Genomic DNA, 18,145 nt, shown 5'->3' on the forward strand with positions numbered 1-18,145 from the left:
CTGCTCAAATTTAATAGCGGCACACAGTCGAAGAAGCTCGCGATAGACAATCGAGCAACGATATCAAAGAAAGTCTGTCAAGGGGAGGTGTGTCACCCCGATGGTGTTTTCCCGATGACTCAGTCGGGCTTTATGTACCTCAAAAATTAGAGATCCCCGAAATCGATACGTATGTAGTTTCGTCAACACTTATTCATATTCCCGTGCTGGTTCAACGACTTCTTTGTTTATCGTGCCAGCATCCGTTTATAAATGGTTTAGAAATAAACTCGAAACAGTTGGTTGATAATGAGGAACATTTCTCGGAAAGAATTACTGTATTTCTTTATCTACGCGTCGGCCAAATGTCTGGACCCTCTTCCAGAGACAACCGATGCTCACTTTCTGGTAAATTTACATTTTTACATATCACTGAACGGCTGTTTCTTTACACTGTATAAAATTGTTGGAATATTTTCGGCTAAATTTCGTTTAGGGGCGCCAAAAATTAATTTTAAATTTATAGGCAAGCGATTATAGGTTTGAGTTTGGGTTAAATTATGATTAATGTTAAATTGAAGATAAATAAATAACGGATAGCGACGATGTCCAAAAAATACAACTTAATAAATTATGTAAATTTTTATGACGTCGGAAACCATTTGCAAACAATATGTTTTAAAATGTTTTTTTTTAATAACTTTTCAATCAGAAGTTTCTAAACAACAAAATTTATATTTTTGAACTTCGATCGTCAACTATATTATTAATCAAATGCAGTATTGTATCTATGATACGCGCAAAGGGCGCAACTTTATATTCAAAATGAACAAATTTATTAATATTATACTACATTATTCTTACTAAATTTCCTAATAGTAGTGAAATCGAGAATATTTTCAGTTATTAACCATTTTACTCCTTATTGCATAACATTATGTAGTATATGTAATATGTCTTCTTTCGTACTTGTCCAAATATTCTATTATAATTTTAGGGAAACTAACTTACATTATTAATTAAATGCCTTGAGTTATGGTTGTATTAAACATAGAAAATAATAATATAATACCAAAATTGTTTATTCAGATTTAAAATATCAACGAATTTTTAAACCTGTTTTTCTTGGAAACCTTAAAAATAATATAGAAATCAAAGAAATAGGTAGTAATAAATTTGAGACATTCCTATATGGTTTTTAAATAGTATATCGTGAAGAGGGTTAATATTTCGTCGAAATGGAGGGAAAGAAATCCATTAATTTTTTCTAAAAAGAATCTCCTATTATCAACGAGAATCACTAATGCGGCTCTCCCGAGTTTAATACTGACTTAGGAGCAAAAAATAAAGGAAACGAACCACCATGTTCGGAAATGAGTCGAGAGAAATCGTGTATTCATAAAGAAGAGGTACTTCGGCTCGTACGCCGACTGAAGTATGCAATGCCTCTGTCAATTATCACTCGACGCGCGTTTCTATGAAATAGATCTGCATTCGGATTTTATGATTCTATAATCAGTATGCAGCTCCGTTACATTATTTAGTGCTTTATTTGTTATCTCCCGTCTCGCGTATCGTATGTTTAAAGTTGAGACTTGGATTGTGTAACAATAAATTGCAAATACGGCTGTTGCGATACACGTCTCCTTTAAATATTCCATAGCCGTAGATACTGGTCGAAATGGTAATTAACGTTCGTTAACAATATAAACTTTATGCATGTAAGACGTGTTCCTATGCATCGAATGTTTGTCTTTGGCATTCTGCCTCGATTTTTTTCTACTGAGATCAGCGTAAAATTATAGTGCAATTTCGTAAGGTACACAGGGTGGTCCTGAAATCGTGGTGCAACTGGAAACAGAAGATGATTTCTTGTGTAAAATTACTACGTTTTAAACCAGCCACGATCTGCTTAGTTCGTCCGATCTTCTACTGGCTGGCCAATGCTACTGCTATTTATGTTCATAAACAATGTCAAGATCGTTAATATTATGATTTCGGAATCATCCTGTATATGTTACCGTATAGGTGAGTCAGTAAATTTATGTAATTACCAGTGAATGTTTAACTTTACTAATTTGGTAAGCGAGTGTGTATTTTGGTGTTTCTAGTTCAAAGTTCCTAGCGAGTGTTGTTCCTTTTTGAAAATTCATTCACATATGTACAGTAGGAGTTTGATTATTGCAGAGATTTGGTGCTGAAAACTTCCGCAATAAAAGGTAAACAACTTAATGAGAAGGCAAACAACTTAATGAGAACAAGCTGGCACTGCGTATCCCCACTGCTTGTGGCTCGTGCGTAACTTCTCCATCTTCACTTGTTGCTTGACTAGCGTCCCCTTTACTTGTCACCATCGTGCAATGAACGAAACTCTCGTGCAATGATCGAGGTTCCACTGTATCGTTGTGCAATATGTTACTTACCAATATCTACCTAACATCTTTAGAAAGTAGTAACGAAGGATATTATTAATGGTGAACATCATTTCATTCATTTTATCATTTAATTATTGCTGTACCTGTGAATTAAAATAGTTAACCTTTAAAAGATTCTTTTTAAAATGGTTGTATTTCTATTGCTCGTCGTTAATTCTATCGTCATGTTAACAGTCACAAACTAACTCAAACCATTATGTACAACAAGGAACTCCATTACTAAAGAGGAACAAACACTAGGGAGTGTATACAATCATATGAAATTGAAATATTTTACTTCGATTCGAACCACTACGTACGAAAATTAAATTTAGCCAATTACTCAAGAGAAACAAACACTAGGGAGTGTATACACTCACGGTGTTTAAAATACCATTCATTAACTAGACAAGGTATATAATCAGTCGCCAAGATTTTCTCTCGGTCATTGTATAACTCAGAAATCTAAGCAAAAATTCTTTCAAGTTGACTACCAACGTGTAGTTCATTGGTTGTAGTATAAAAGGTCAGTAGATGGTTAAAAATGAAATTTTTTTGTTGCGATTAGTGAAACTTGAAATATACAAAAAGTTTGTTGAAACTGTTGACATTTTTAAAGATAACGTTTACTCTTTCAAAAATATTTACAAATCCTGCGATTCCTCACTTTTCTTGTCGAAAGAGCCCCTAATCGTTTACAAGCCCTGGGCCTAAAAAATTTTAATCCGAACCTGCAAACTGTTACACTCTTTTCAATTGATACGATGGAAGGAAGTCTCCTATTTAAGGCTTTTGCGACACGTGAGTGGCAGCTTGCGGCTCTTTGACGTTGAAAACAAGACCGAATGTTTTACTCTGGATGTATTAGCTTCCGTTTCGCTAGATTCCCTTCCGCTCGTGGTTTTCTCTATCGGCCCCAGATTCGTGGAGTTACCGTTCATTACCTAATCAGTGCGCTGGACATTATTGGATAAATACCTAATGGTATCCTGTTCTTTGTGAATGAGACATCGATTACCGTCAAGAAGTCTCTATTACACGTTACACGTGCTACAAATTTTTCAATTTTGATGTTGGAAAAATCTAACCGGTCAATGTGACCCATTTGCAACTGCGTATGCACGTAGACGAAAACTGAAAAATGTTTAAAAATCACTTTGTTTGTAAATACTTTGTACTCTTTATGACGTTAAATTATTCTGACCGTATCGATTAATTTTTAATCGAAAGAAAAATATTTTAACAATAATCATTAGTAGCAATTATTATGGAATGAAAGCTTCGGGATTTACATACTTGGATTCCTGTGAGTTATGCGAAATATCGACATTAGCTGCAGCTGCTTCAACGAGCACCTGAAATATTTTATGAAGGTCACCTGATTTGTTACGTTTCGGAATAAAGATTTCATGCGACCACTATTAGATTGTTAGACCCAATTTCACAAGTGTTATGTAACTGTTACAGAAATTGCTATATTGTGTAAAAGTAATTCTCGTGGCAATATATTTGGAAAGAGGACTAAGGTAAAGGCGTATTCATTCGCGAAAGGTCAGCAAGATAATCATTTTGGAGCGACGGTGACAGGTCCGTCGTGATTTATATTTTTGGCCATTTTAATAAACTGTCATGCAAGTAGTATGATCTATTATAGTACGTGCCCGAGAGGGGGATACGTATTCATTGATCTGGTTTAAAAAAAGAACTAGAGAGATAGTAAATGTTTTCTATATCTTGCGTGTAAATAATTTAATAATTTACAATTGTCAAGATTTTATTTTGCAAAAGTAGACATTCGTCGGAACAATTCGTGAAATTAAATGATTGAATTTGTGTATTCAAAGTGAATAAGATATTGAATTCTAGAAAAAAACATTTTTTTATATCACGTACATGTAACAATTCATATTCAAATTCACATTATAAAATTAAAACTCTATTTTTATGTTAGATCTCTATCAATAGTGTTTTATTTTTAATAACGCAAGAAATAAAACTATGTTATACCTTCTCCGAGGTATCAAGCAACATTGAAGATATTTTTATACTCTTGAGACATTGTGTATATTTAGACACGTATGAAAAAATGTATAGTTGTGAAAACAATGATGCTTTGTCACGTGAGCTATTATTAGAAACGTATTTTAAATTAGTTCCTTCGTGTGTCATTCTTATCAGGATATTTTGGATATAGTTTTTTTTTTTTTTTAAATATAAATACAATCATGTAAAAAATATTTTTCCTTTTTAATTTTGTATTAAACAAATTTTTTTTTAATGTTTCTTGTTTGCTATATCTCCGTGCAGGTTGGAAATTATGAAAAGTGCCAAACACAATTTCATCATTTTTCATTTTTATCCTATTATGACATGTGGAATAATCCCTTAAAAGATTGTTCACCTATAGATAAACACTGTATTTTTTAAGTTTATATATGTATATACATACATGTATATGAAAATAGATACAATTTAATTTGTTTTACAAAAATAATAAAATAGCTTAAATTAGCATTCGAATCTTAATAATTTGTGTTTCTATCTATACGATCTTTCTATCGTCTATTGATTCGAATTGTGCACTCTTACTATTGATTAGTGCATATAAAGATGTCGCTAGTGGACTCTTGAAGATCAAGATTTTGATATGGACACATTAGATCAGTGAGTGGTCTAAGTTGTCATTTTTTTTTTTAAACATTTTTATTTTAACATAGAATGTGGCATAAATGGCGTAATTTTTAATTAGAGCCGTAGCAAATACTGCAGAATTTATTGTGTGGCTTCTAACAAAAACTTTGCGTTGTAAATGATGTATAACAAGTTTGAACGGTGTTTCAGCATGAAATACTGTAATGAAATCCAAAAAAGGAAGTAATTTGCGATACTCTTCCGCTACCCGTATCCGTATCCGTGTGCCTATCAAGACAAAAAGATCAAAAGAGTATGTCAGCCATGTAGTGTTTCCAAATGAACACATCAAATTTATTTTTAAATTTAATAGAACCTGGCAACGATCAACATTTAACCATCATCGAATCGACTTAATTAAACTTGTTATTGATAAATATATTGGAGTGCGTTATTTTTAAATTAGTAAGAGTCCATCGATGCATCAAGAAGTAGAAGGCATTTTTTAAAAAAAATTTCTATATTACCTAAGTAGTAAGTAATTACTTTAGCTCATAACACGTGAAAGAAGATATGCGTTTAAATTTTGCCGCTTTTTGAGCAGATAGCGCCACTGATTGACCAAAGTACGATGGCAAAAGGTCATCTTGAAGATCATTTCCCCTCGAAGTTGAGGCTTCTCACCTCTTGCCCCAAATATTACACTCTGCACCGTCCTTCAGGTGTGCTGTGGTAGTAGACTCGCATCTCAGAGGCTAGATATGATCCCTTCCTACACAGATTGCGAGATAGTTAATAAAATGCTGTCAGAGTAGCGTGCGTTGCGAACTGGCCCGTGCGAGTCGACCAATCGGGAATCGTTTGTGAGTCGGTTTCTTATTTAATCGAATCAATTGGAAACAATATTTATCCAAATTACGTGATTAAAAATTTGTAGTAAATAATCACCTTTCAATCTCACTGTGCATTGAATAAAATTTTCTTTGCGCGCAGTCAAACTTTTGCAATAGTTAATGCCACCTCTTTTGCCACTTTTACAATTGTTTACGTACAATGTTATTCTATAAAATCCAGTTTTCGTCCCCTGTGATCACTTGCCTAAAAAACGGATGATTTTCATTGCGCTTTAGATCACATTTGTTTGATCACAATTTGAAATATTTGAAATATGTTGTGACTACAAAAATTAGGCGGAGTTAGTTGTACACCATACGTAGTTAGATAATTACAAATTAAAAATATTTAGTAGACTATCGACTTGGCGAATCTGTTTTGAGTTTCATATTGAAATGTCATGGTCCTGAACCTGAGCCCCAATTCATTTTGGCTGCATGCCTCAAGAGCGTTTCAAAATGGACAACTGTCTGATCTTTCTGCTATTTTCCTTATACTGCTAGTCACCACTGTAACGGATTTTTAATATTTCAAACATACTCCTCAAATAACACTGTCTCCTTTATTTAAGTGTGTAATTTGCAGTTTACTTTATCTTAATTTTCATTATTTCAATATATTTCAAAAATGGCAACAACATGCTTCGTAAATTAAAGTGCAACATTAAAATGCAACACGTTATCTCTATTTTTCGACTGTTCAAGTTAAACTATTCTTTCTTATATTTTCTTATATCTTCGTAATTTGCATTAACATTCTTGACTACTGTCTAAAATAATATTTTGATTATCGTTAGAGTATTTTTTAAATCCAAGATTTTGATTCCACGCGTCGAAATTTAGATGTTAACTAAATATCGAAAATTTTAGCTTCCGTCTCGTAATAACATCTTCGTTGACTTTTCGTTAGCATCGCTTTCAATATTTATCACATTTTGCTCTTTGAAAGCCAATTAGTAGAACCGAATCGTCTGTAAAAAACGTCGAAAATCCGTTACATTGCAGACTTATTTTCCGTACGTACTACATCGGAATTTTGTATAGTTCTTATTACAATTTTTACAATGGCAGTGCCCGAGTTCATTTTGACTCAAATCTGAATTTCGTTATTTCACATTCCAATGTAATATTTCTGGCTTAATTTTTGCATTGTTATATTTGTAAATTCTGTATTTTTTTTATGTATCATCTATTTTAGAAGTTCATATATTATTAATATTGTTATGTAAGCAATTATTGACTTTGGGGAAGGCAGCTGAATAAACTGTCTAAAGACGTATTCTTCTTATTACTATTTTTATTCGCAATAAATCGTGGTTTTAGATTTTTGGCGAAACTGATTACTCAAAAGCGTTACAAATATAACTCGTCGGTTAAGTGATATGGAAGAAAGTAATGGAGTCGGCTCAATTGCTGAAGTTGCAAATGTGTGTCCTTCCAGGGCACATCAATCTGTTTCAATGGCTGATTCTTATAGCGAGACATCCGTTTCGGAACCACCTCCCTTTAGTAACTTGAATCTTCTTGACTTACCAATTGAAATTCTTGAAAAGATTTTTAGTTATTTGGACTACGATACCGTGGCCCGTTTACGTCCAGTAAGTGGAAAATACAGTTACAGTCGAAACATATGTTTTACAAATAGCATGAATTATTTATGCAATTTTAATATGTGTGTAAAATAATTTATTTAATTCCATATTTTATTTATGTTTTGCAGGTTTGCCAGCAGATGGAACATATTTGTGCATCAATATTAAATTCTACAATTCTGAAGCTTAAAACGCAAATGTTAAATCGTTACAACGCAATTGAAGCTCAAATACCGAAACCCGAATCTATATGTCGTAATCATCAATTAGTCTGCGAATCACACATAATCGAAACACTTCACATGCGACTTACTTTGCTTCAGATGAGTTTTGGCAACCACGTTGAACGCGCACACTGTTGCTCCTTTCCTGGAAAGGTAATTTATCCTTTTCGTATAGATCGTACAATTAAAAATGTTATTTTATACGAGTATTTTCCTGTTTCTAATTATATTTCAGATTTTAGATGAAGTTTATCGCATTTTACATTACATAAAAGCTACTTCAATATTAGCCAAATAGGACAAAAGAAGATAATCATTTTGGAATTATAGTAACAGGTTCGTCGTGATTCATATTTTTGATCTATTTGATATAATCTGTCATCCAAGTAGTATGATCTACTATAGCACCTACCTGTCTGAGAAGGGGTCACGTATTTATTGATCTAGTTAAAAAAAAAAGCCAATGGGATAGTAAATTATAAAATCAGTGTATTCAAAACATATATGAAAATGTGGTTTATAAGAATTAAATTAAATAAAAATATATTTATACTAATTATTGTTGTGTACAAAAACAACTGAATTCTATTTTTGATAAAGTAGCCGGATAGGGTCTATTTGTCAAAATCATAATTTTTTTTATACCCCTTATCATAACGAATTACAAATATGCTCTGCATTTTTAGATACAGTCGTAGCTAACAATAGTTTGCGTATGATGTATAGCAAATTTAAACGGTGATTCAAGTGATCGATGGAATACTTTCAAATCAAAAGTAGTTGCGGTATCCTTCTATTGTAGTAGAAAGTTTGTACGATACGTGAAAAAGTTATTTATATAAAACGTCGAAATATTGAAGAGTATAATAGCCATACATGTATAACGTGTTTTTATAAATGGACACAATAAGTTTTATTTTTATAATTAATATAATATACTAACGATCTATATTTTATATTTGATCGCAGAATAAACTTTATTAAACTTATTATTACAAAATATTTTATTTTTACATTCATAAAAGATTCTCGAGAAGTAAAAGGCATTCTTTTAAATAAAACTGTATTCTTACATGACTGTTAAACAGTTATTCTCTATTACCTGGTATTCTTAAACATAGGTTCCTATACACGATAATGCAAACAATTTTTATAGGATTGTAAATTATTTATATCGCTCCTAATATATGCCGGTGATTATAAAACTGATGTAAAACATATATATTTCATTTTTAGATATTTAGATTTTCGTGGTTGAGTGTATTAAAAAATATTTTTATATTATAGAACAAAATGTTTTATCGTCAATATCGATCATTATTAGGAATAGAATAGGGATACTGAAAGCAGTAGCAATCTATTAAAAATATATATAGTATTTGAATAAAATTGTTCCATAATACTATAATATATGAATCAATGTAACATAAAACAAATGAAAATCTCAACTTTGTTTTTAGTTTCTTGACTTACGCATATGTGTTTAAATTTTGCCACGCTTCGAACAGATGGCACCATTGGTTCATCAAAGTAAGATGGTTGAAGGTTATTTCGGCGGTCATTTTTCCCCTCTCCCCGCAATTCAGGTACCGCTTTTCTTGCCCTTAATATTACTCTCTGTACCGTCTGTTAGGTCCGTGGCGGTAGCGGGTATGAAATGTTGTATCTCAAAAGCCACGCATGATATTTTCCTGCACGAATTGTGGGACAGTTAATAAAATGCTGTCGGAATAGCCTTCGTTGCGAACTGGCCTGCGCGAGTCGACCAATCGAGAATCGTTCGTGATTCGGTGGGTACGTTTTCACAGAATGTGACAAAACCATTGAACGAAGTGACGATATTACAGATACACATATGTATGTATTGTACGTTTCGTCGCGATAGTCGTCATCGTCGACGTCGGCGTTGTTTGTGCGCCGATCTCGATTCTGACTCTGAAAACAACGATTCGCAGTAAAAACGAACCGCGTAAACTACAGAATAAATTATACCTCGCAGCCGACCTCCCGTTTATCAGCGAACGGACTATATTAGATAGTGGGATTGTTATCCTTTATTCTGGTATTTATAGAGTCGAAGCCGATGCACCCAACTGCGATTTTCTGAAGGGGACAAAAACAGGTCTCAGGATAGGTAACGAAAAAGAAGAACCATTTCAACGCTGCACGCGCGGGCTTTTTTCCGGGTAGAATTCGTGTGTGTGAGTGCGCCATAGTTACACGAGTATATTGCGCTAAGAGAAACGGAGAGAGGCATAGAGAAGGGTACCACAAACGAGAGCGATAGGGCTACTCGAGAAGAAACGAGAGAAACTTCGATAGTGAAACGGAGCGAGAACGAGATCGTTCGCAAGGGTCGTGAGGAGAAGGAAGGGATCTCCGTCAAAATGTCGCTGAAAACACCAACACGGATACATTGATTGCTTTTCGTCATTTAACAGGGGGTATGTGCTCATTCTCGATATCCACGCGTCCTTTTTTTTCTTTGTTTCATCGTTCTCGCGACAAATAATCTCAATTACACAGTGTCTAAAACGTACGCAGCTTTTCCGAAATATGTACAGAGAAAAGTCCTAGGTGCATCGATTGCGCACGGTCACCCGGTTTCCCTCTGTTTCCATCAAATACACCTTTGGGTAAAATAAGTCTTTTAATCACTAAATAGGAAATAGGATATTCTGTTTTCAAGTCTGATTCATCATTATCGAAATAAAGTCCTGCTTTACTTGCATTGAACTTTTTAAATATCACGTTCAAAAATAACGTTTTACTTGCAGTATCGTGAAAGTGGAAGTACAATATTTAAAAAAAATTGTTTATTTCGAACAAACGAGTCTAAATCTGCTATTTAATTATTTAAAATAGAAGAATCGAAAATGCTGTTTTAAATAATAGATATCAAAGTCAATGCTAATTAAGCAATATTCAAATGTAACATTAAAACTTTAATAGTCAAAGAATAAAGTAAAAATATTTTATTTTGAGTGATTTGTTCAGTGTAATAAATAAAATATCTTATTTTTGATCGTAAAGTATCTGAAATATTTGGGATATCTTGTGATTATGAAAATTAGGCTAAAGCAGACTGTATACCATAGTTGGATAATTTTAAATTAGAAATATTTTATAGACCATCAACTTGGCAAATCTGTTTTAAGTTTCACATTGGAATGTCAAGAGTTTAAAACTGAGCCTCACTTTGTTATATTTTGTGGCTACATGCCGCAAGAGAATTGCAAAATGCACAACTGTTTTTAGTTATGCACTTTTGAGGATCTAATAAATGTAAACAACAATTGTTCAGTTAAATGTAAGTATAAATTCATAAAGTGTCTCTAATCATCATTTTTACCACTGTAAAATATTTAAAATATGCTATTCGAATAAAACTATCTTGTTCTTTAAGTTCTTACATTATATTTGAAATATTGTTTAATATGACTTTGTCTACTGTTTAGAATAATAGTTCAACTATTACCCAACTTTAGTTCATAGTCTATTTTAGATTAATTTGCATTATTATAATATATTTAAAATGTTTTAAATACTTCAGAAATGAGAGCAACACATTTTATTTAGTAGTTTAAAACTATAAAGCAAAGAGAAACTTCTTTATTTAATTTTTCGACTATTCAAGTAAAACTATCCTTTTTTATGTTTTTATATTTGAAATACTATGTAACTTATATAGTATTTTGAATATTATTATTCTAAATTTTATCCGGCTTCGATTTGCATTGAGTTTGTACAACTTTGTCGTGCGTGTTGTGTGCACAACACGGCCATTTCGTTACGCTGGCGGGTAAATATATTTATGCGCATCTGTTCGTATTTTTTATTTCTTGATTACTGTACTTCGTCGATGAAGGCATTAGGTGATCACTTTTATGGTGAGGATGTTCCAGATATTCGTCGTTCACCGAAACTAATATCAATTGTATTGCTAGGGTATTTTTTTAACCCAAGATTTTGATTCCTCGTATCGAAGTTTAAAGCTAACCGAAGGTCGGAAATTTTACTTCCCGTCTTGCGACGTTTTTGTTGATTTTTTATTAACATCATTGTTAATATATACCATTTTTATACTTTTCTAAAATCGATTACTAGAACCAAATCGTATGTAAAATTTGACGAAAGTCTCTCTAGGTTACATTGCAGATTTTGTTTTTCATCGATACTGTGACAAAATTTTGTGCAGTTTCTGTAGCACGATTATTCTTAATAATTCGTTTTTAAGTGGAACGTTTTAAAGAAAATGCAAACCTACAGTAATAGAAAATTACGTCGCGTTTACTGTGATTGGGATTAAAAGTCTTTGTCTTGTAATGTTTTTTTGTAGTATAATTTGATTAAATAATTTTTTATTGAAGTTGAAATAATTGTACATATGTTGTGTGAAAATAAATTGGTACAGTGGACTGACAGTTTTAATTATTTATTTCATAATAAAATAGTTTGTAAAGAGGAATATTTTAAACAGTGTGAAGAATTTGTGAATGTTTGTACAAACAATTATAATTTTCATAAGTATGTTGTTGTACAATAATTTTTCTTAAAAGTTTTGGTTTGATTAAAAATTTTTTAAGTGTAATTTGGCTTAACAAGTATAGAGAATGTGAAAGTAACAGTGATATGCTGTCATATAGTTTATATGAGAATATGAATAGAAGTGTGTTTAGGAAAATTGTATTTAATGAAAACATTTTACATTTTTGTTATTGATTATGGTAGAGATAATTTTCTCAATTTCTTTGTCGAAATCATTATACATAAATCAATGTTATTCACAGTAAGTTATTATTTTAGGTTTCTGGTGAAGCTGATTACCTAAACACGTTAAAAATATGGTATCAACTCGTCAGTCAAGTAATATGGGAGGAAGTAATGGGGGCGGGCCGGTTGCAGAAGTTGCAGATGTGAGTCCATCCAGGAGACATCAATCTGTAGCAATGGCTAGTTCTTATAGCGGGGCCTCAGTTTCGGAACCACCTATCTTTAATAAGTTAAATCTTCCGAACTTACCAATTGAAATTCTTGAAAAGATTTTCAGTTATTTGGACTATGATACTGTGGCTCGTTTACGTCCAGTAAGTGAAAAATATAGTTACAGTCGAAATATATGTTTTACACATACTATGAATTATTTATATGATTTTAATATGTATGTAAAATAATTTATTTAATTCCATGTTTTACTTATGTTTTGTAGGTTTGTCAGCAGATGGATCGCGTTTGCGGATCAATATTAAATTCCACATTTCAGAAGCTTCAAGCACAAATGTTGAGTCGTTTCCAAGCAATTAAAGCACAGATGCCAAGACGTGAATCTGCACGTCGTAATCATCCATTAGCTTGTGAATCAGACATAATTGAAACCCTTCACATGAGACTTACTTTACTCCAAATGAGTTTTGGCAAGCATATTGAACGTAAACATTGTTGTTTTTTTCCTGGGGAGGTATATTATCTGTTTCATTTGAGTTATATAATTAAAAATTAATCACATGAGTGTTTCAATTTTTAATTACGTTTCAGATTTTAGACGAAGTTTATCGCATTTTACATTATATAAAAGTTACTCCAAAATTAGCCAGACCATATAAAGTTACCGACGAGTTATTTGATTTAAGTACAATGGCTATGGAATACTTTAAGGAACGCATTGAGCCGACATTACCAGAAATTCCTTATTTTGGAGCCGATTTTCTAGATCTTGCTGGGACATTCTCCTGTAAGTAGAAAATTTGAAAATTAAAAATTCTTTTAGGCTATATCAGTTCGTCATTTTGTAATATAATTTCGATATATTTTTATTCAAATGTTACAGCTTCTAGTAATGTGAGTAAACCATTTATTTGTCTGGACTCCGCGCCTTTGAATGTTGGAAGTGGAAAGGGTGGAAGTAATAGCGGAGAAGAAGGATCCTCGCCGCATTCTTCGGACGATCCTGTTCTTTTAGAATCGAATGTATCACCTCCACAATCAAACATGGTTTTACGAAAACGGATTCGCAAGATTAAACAGGGCATGAAACGATACAATAGCCAGTTAACGTTAATGCGTAGAGATTTGAGGAGTTGCAAGGCAAAAATAGCTGAACAACAAAAACAAATTGTTGAATATGCTACACGTCTTGATGACAATGATAAGAAGAATGAGGAAACCTCCCGAAAATTTAGCACGCTCCTACAGGTATTTACTAAGGTACACTTAGTACTCATAAGTATAATGTGTGACAGAGAAAACATACGTGTAAACAATATTTTGTTATTTAAATATTTTGTGAAAATGATTAATAGCATGAAAATCTATGACGTTTAGATTTGAAGGTAAAATTATAAACGTATTGTAATATTTTGTTGATAATTTGTAATTTACAAAATTAGATATATATATTTTATAGGAATTAAACAAGTGTAAAACAGAGCTTCAGTATTGGCGATCGAAATCTCCAGCAATACCAGTGTGTGTAGTTTGTGGTCAATCTATGTTGGTACCATCAGAGGACATACAAGTTCTAACCAATCAAGGTGTACTATCAGAGACGCTTGATGAAGGTTTGGACTTCATCCCTATAGCAGACGCGCAAAGTCCGACTGAAGTAGCTCCACAGCCAGTAGTTACACAGCCTTCATCGCCACCACCGACTGTGGAAATGGCACCACCAAAGGCTCCTGTGCCTTCATTATCTACGAAACGGAAATCTACTACAGAGGAAACTCCAAACGATGCCGGAAAGAAACCACGCCGTGCCACCAAGTCACGTCAGGTCAAACGTTCGAAGATGTAAATCAATTCTAATCATGGTACAAAAATATCTATCTAACATCCTTATTGGGTTTTCGAAAGAGGTCTTTCTACTTAAAGCATACATGTTTCTTTATGCTAGCGAAACAAATGATCTTAGAAAAGTACAAAATTCTTTCTTGAACGTCCTGCATTTCGCGCAACGAACCTCATTTTGAAAATTATAGCCACGTTGGTTGTCACGTGAAGGGAACCAACGCGATTGATTTTCCTATTTTATTATGGACGAATTTGTCACACATGGTGACATCTACAAATATTCTAAATGATAGCTGATCATTTGTATTGTTCGTAAAGTAACATGGAGTAACTTTTTCGAGCCTTTTTAATTGTTATTATTTTTGCGATGGTATACACAAGGAAAGCGGAAGCGTTGAATTTGATGTGAAATGTTCATTTTATAACGATCACTTGCTATGGAGCAGATCAAACGTCATTAATGAGGTGACGAATAAGAAGTTCACCTTCTGTATTCCTTGAATAGAAACAATGCACTGATTTACCATTTACTCGCAAAATATTTCGAATGTTTTTTCTTTACTGTAATGATACTTTTATCCCAAACATTTTATCCTTAACAGTTTAATTAAATACCCACCAGACAATACAGGAATTAATATAAAATGCAATGTTTGGTAGTCACACAAAAAGGAGGTTCTTTGTATTAAAGTCACTACAAAGTATGTTTGGTGTCTTCAACTTACAAAAGAATACCGATAACATATTTTACTGTTTAGTACAGTGTTAAACGAATAAAAATCACTTTACGTGATGAATTTTGTTCCGCGAGGCGGGGGATGTTCTTGTCTTTATAGAAATTTTTACGAAAAATTTCGAGTGGACATTGGATATGATTCTAGCAAATTTTATTTTGCAGTATCAACAATAAATAAGTACCTGAGAGGACTGAGTGGGGATTGGTTCGCGCAGGTACTCCAAGTTCATCAATATTCATATCAATTTTCTAATTTATCTAAGTCTGCTCAATTGAAAATGTATTTCTCTTTAAAATGATTTGTGTATATACCACTTATGTTATGAGTTTAGCCATAAAATGGGTAGCAAATGTCAAAGGCTTTGTAAACTGAATTGCTTTTGCATAATGACATGTGATATCAGTTTATCTTTCTGAATATTGACAGGTAAACTTGTAATTGAAAAAAAGTAATTTAATAGAGCAGCTCACCGCGATGAAATCAAAACAATTTTACTGATATAAAATTTCGTGAGCCTTAAAAATGCGATGTTGGGGAGAAAGTGAATTGTAAACGTGAGCAAAACATATTAAATACCTTGGAAGGTATTATTTTGTTTTCAACGCGCCATCTTGTAAATGAGCGATTATTTTACGGGATGGTGTATATTGCAATATTAATAGTGCTAGGAAATTATTTATAGGATCAATTATTTATAGGAGAATGATTGTCAGATCATTTTAAAAAAATTTTGGAAACACCAATTTTCTAATTTATCAATCACGATAAAAATTTACTAAGTTCACATCACATTCGTAAGAAAAAAAATGAAGAGAGGAAAGTAGGAAGCACTGAGCAATTATTTAACTAAATCAATTGAAATTTCGCGTTTACGTAATTTCCTTTTAAATCGGACGGGTTACCCTGCGCGATGTTCGATGATCGGTCTGTGTAGATTCAATTATTTTATTTGCACCAATCCTAATTAATCTCTAAGATGCGTAGTTCGAAATATTGTGAGTTATTATTATTCATGATTCTAGTAGTAAATATAAAGGATACTGATAATAAGTAAATGATACTTTATTATGAATATATATATGTATATATATACATACATATATATACATATATGAGTGCGGTGTTTGCCAGATATGCATACCACACAGAGCACTTTAGTTTAAACTTTAATGGAACAATAAGATATAATAATTAATTAATGATGAAATATTACCGAAATATATATATGTACGTATGTATATATATATATACATATATGTATGTATATGCTTATATATATATACGTGTATATATATATCTATATAATTTTTTATCGATGTCGAAAATTAATTAGGAAAAATAAACCTAGTGAGCAGATGGAAACACGTGTACGTCATAACACGCATGTATGAGATAATTTGAACGAGAGAATAAGAGCGTGTGATATATAAAAATACTAAATTCAAACTTAATGAGAATTTACGATGTGATGCTTTATCGATTTAACTGCGGGAAAGTGACCTTTATTCAAATAAAATACACGTGGGGCGTTTCTGGCTACAGAAAATATGTGTGAATTTTACCTAATGTTATGTTGAATAGGATTGCGGGGGCGGGCGTAACTAAATCGCCGTGTCGGAAATTTCGAAATGCTTGCATTGTATGTTTATGTCGCGACTAGCGGTACGTTCGGACAGACCAAAAAACGAGAAGAAAGAAAAAGAAAATTTGAGAACATCGAATAAATCGTGTATCAAAAGACTCTTTTTACACGAATATATCTAGGCCCCTGATGTAACAGCATCCTGTGTACAATCTTCAAAGAATTGTATTTAGGAATCAATAACTGAATGTACCTCATGTACTTCTACTGAAATATTTACTCTTTCGACGATACACGTTGCCAGTTTATTGTCTTAAAATAGTTTACAGTCCTCGGCTTTCCGACATTATCCGTCCCCGAACGATACAAATGTAGCGTTGTGTACTATGTATATGAATCTACTAAGATTAATCGAATATAACAATGAATACACAATTAGAGGTAGACTAATTTCCTAATTAGTAGTGCCGTGTGTTATGATTGCGAGCACAAAACGATAATTTTCAATTTTGATTCGTCACGAATTAATCCGAGGACCATATTCGTTCGCAGTATGTACATACTAGCAAGTAATGGTCTCCGGATCAGGTACACAATAAGCAATTACAAAGAAAATATTATACGCGTGTACTTTGGTAATTACAGACACGAGAAGGAACATAGGAATACAATTGCCAGCGTTAGGGCCCGAAACGTCGTACCGCCGAAGAATGAGTTATATTAAATGGTTTTACATGTATTAAAGCGATTGTAAATATATATTATAATATATATTATATATATGATATATATATATATATATATCATATATATATATTATATATATTATATTATAATATATTAGATACACCTTATAATAAACGTAATTTAACATAAAATGTACCCTTGGATGCCTTCTATGTTTGCATTACATTAAAAAAGAACCCAGGTACACTAAATTTTCTATGGTCAAAGGTACAGTCCAGCATACAATGATATTCTTGTTCCTTTCTTAAAATACACGAAAGAAAACGTATATTTTGCGCAAACTATATTGTACGTCAAAATAAGTGTAGAACATACTGAAAGGCGACTTCGTGGTATGTGTTCCATGAAAGTCACAGAGGAAAACATGAATAAAAACTAAATTTCATGAGGCAAGAAGATAGTACTTTTGTAGAAACTAATTTATTATATTCGTACAACAACAAGGTAATTGTTTAATATAGCTTAGATTTAGTAGATTAATTGGATGGGGGGGGGAATATTTTTTAAATCGAAAGTCCGTAGAATAGCGTCTATACGAAGCCAAAGGTTCGTTAAATCCA

The 18,145-nt window shown here is 32.5% G+C and overlaps 1 protein-coding gene across 11 annotated transcripts in view; it reads left to right on the forward strand.

Annotated features, from left to right (window-relative positions):
• The window catches only part of LOC122401288 (F-box only protein 28), a 36,623-nt gene extending 19,081 nt beyond the window's left edge, over window positions 1-17,542 (forward strand). Inside the window, exons 1-9 of one of the 11 annotated variants that reach the window (XM_043403343.1) lie at window positions 7,376-7,515; window positions 7,638-7,886; window positions 7,969-8,069; window positions 9,806-10,177; window positions 12,540-12,820; window positions 12,943-13,191; window positions 13,269-13,464; window positions 13,561-13,937; window positions 14,137-17,542. In XM_043403343.1, the coding sequence (XP_043259278.1) occupies window positions 12,578-12,820; window positions 12,943-13,191; window positions 13,269-13,464; window positions 13,561-13,937; window positions 14,137-14,523 (1,452 nt within the window). In that variant the 5' untranslated portion in view covers window positions 7,376-7,515; window positions 7,638-7,886; window positions 7,969-8,069; window positions 9,806-10,177; window positions 12,540-12,577 and the 3' untranslated portion in view covers window positions 14,524-17,542. The other 10 variants (XM_043403351.1, XM_043403344.1, XM_043403345.1 and 7 more) reach the window with 10 other exon arrangements.
• Window positions 17,543-18,145: the final 603 nt, after the last annotated feature.

The sequence above is a fragment of the Colletes gigas genome, unplaced genomic scaffold (assembly GCF_013123115.1).
Source record: "Colletes gigas isolate AHSC1104 unplaced genomic scaffold, ASM1312311v1 Colletes_gigas_Sc00023, whole genome shotgun sequence".
In the NCBI taxonomy this organism is placed as follows: domain Eukaryota; kingdom Metazoa; phylum Arthropoda; class Insecta; order Hymenoptera; family Colletidae; genus Colletes; species Colletes gigas.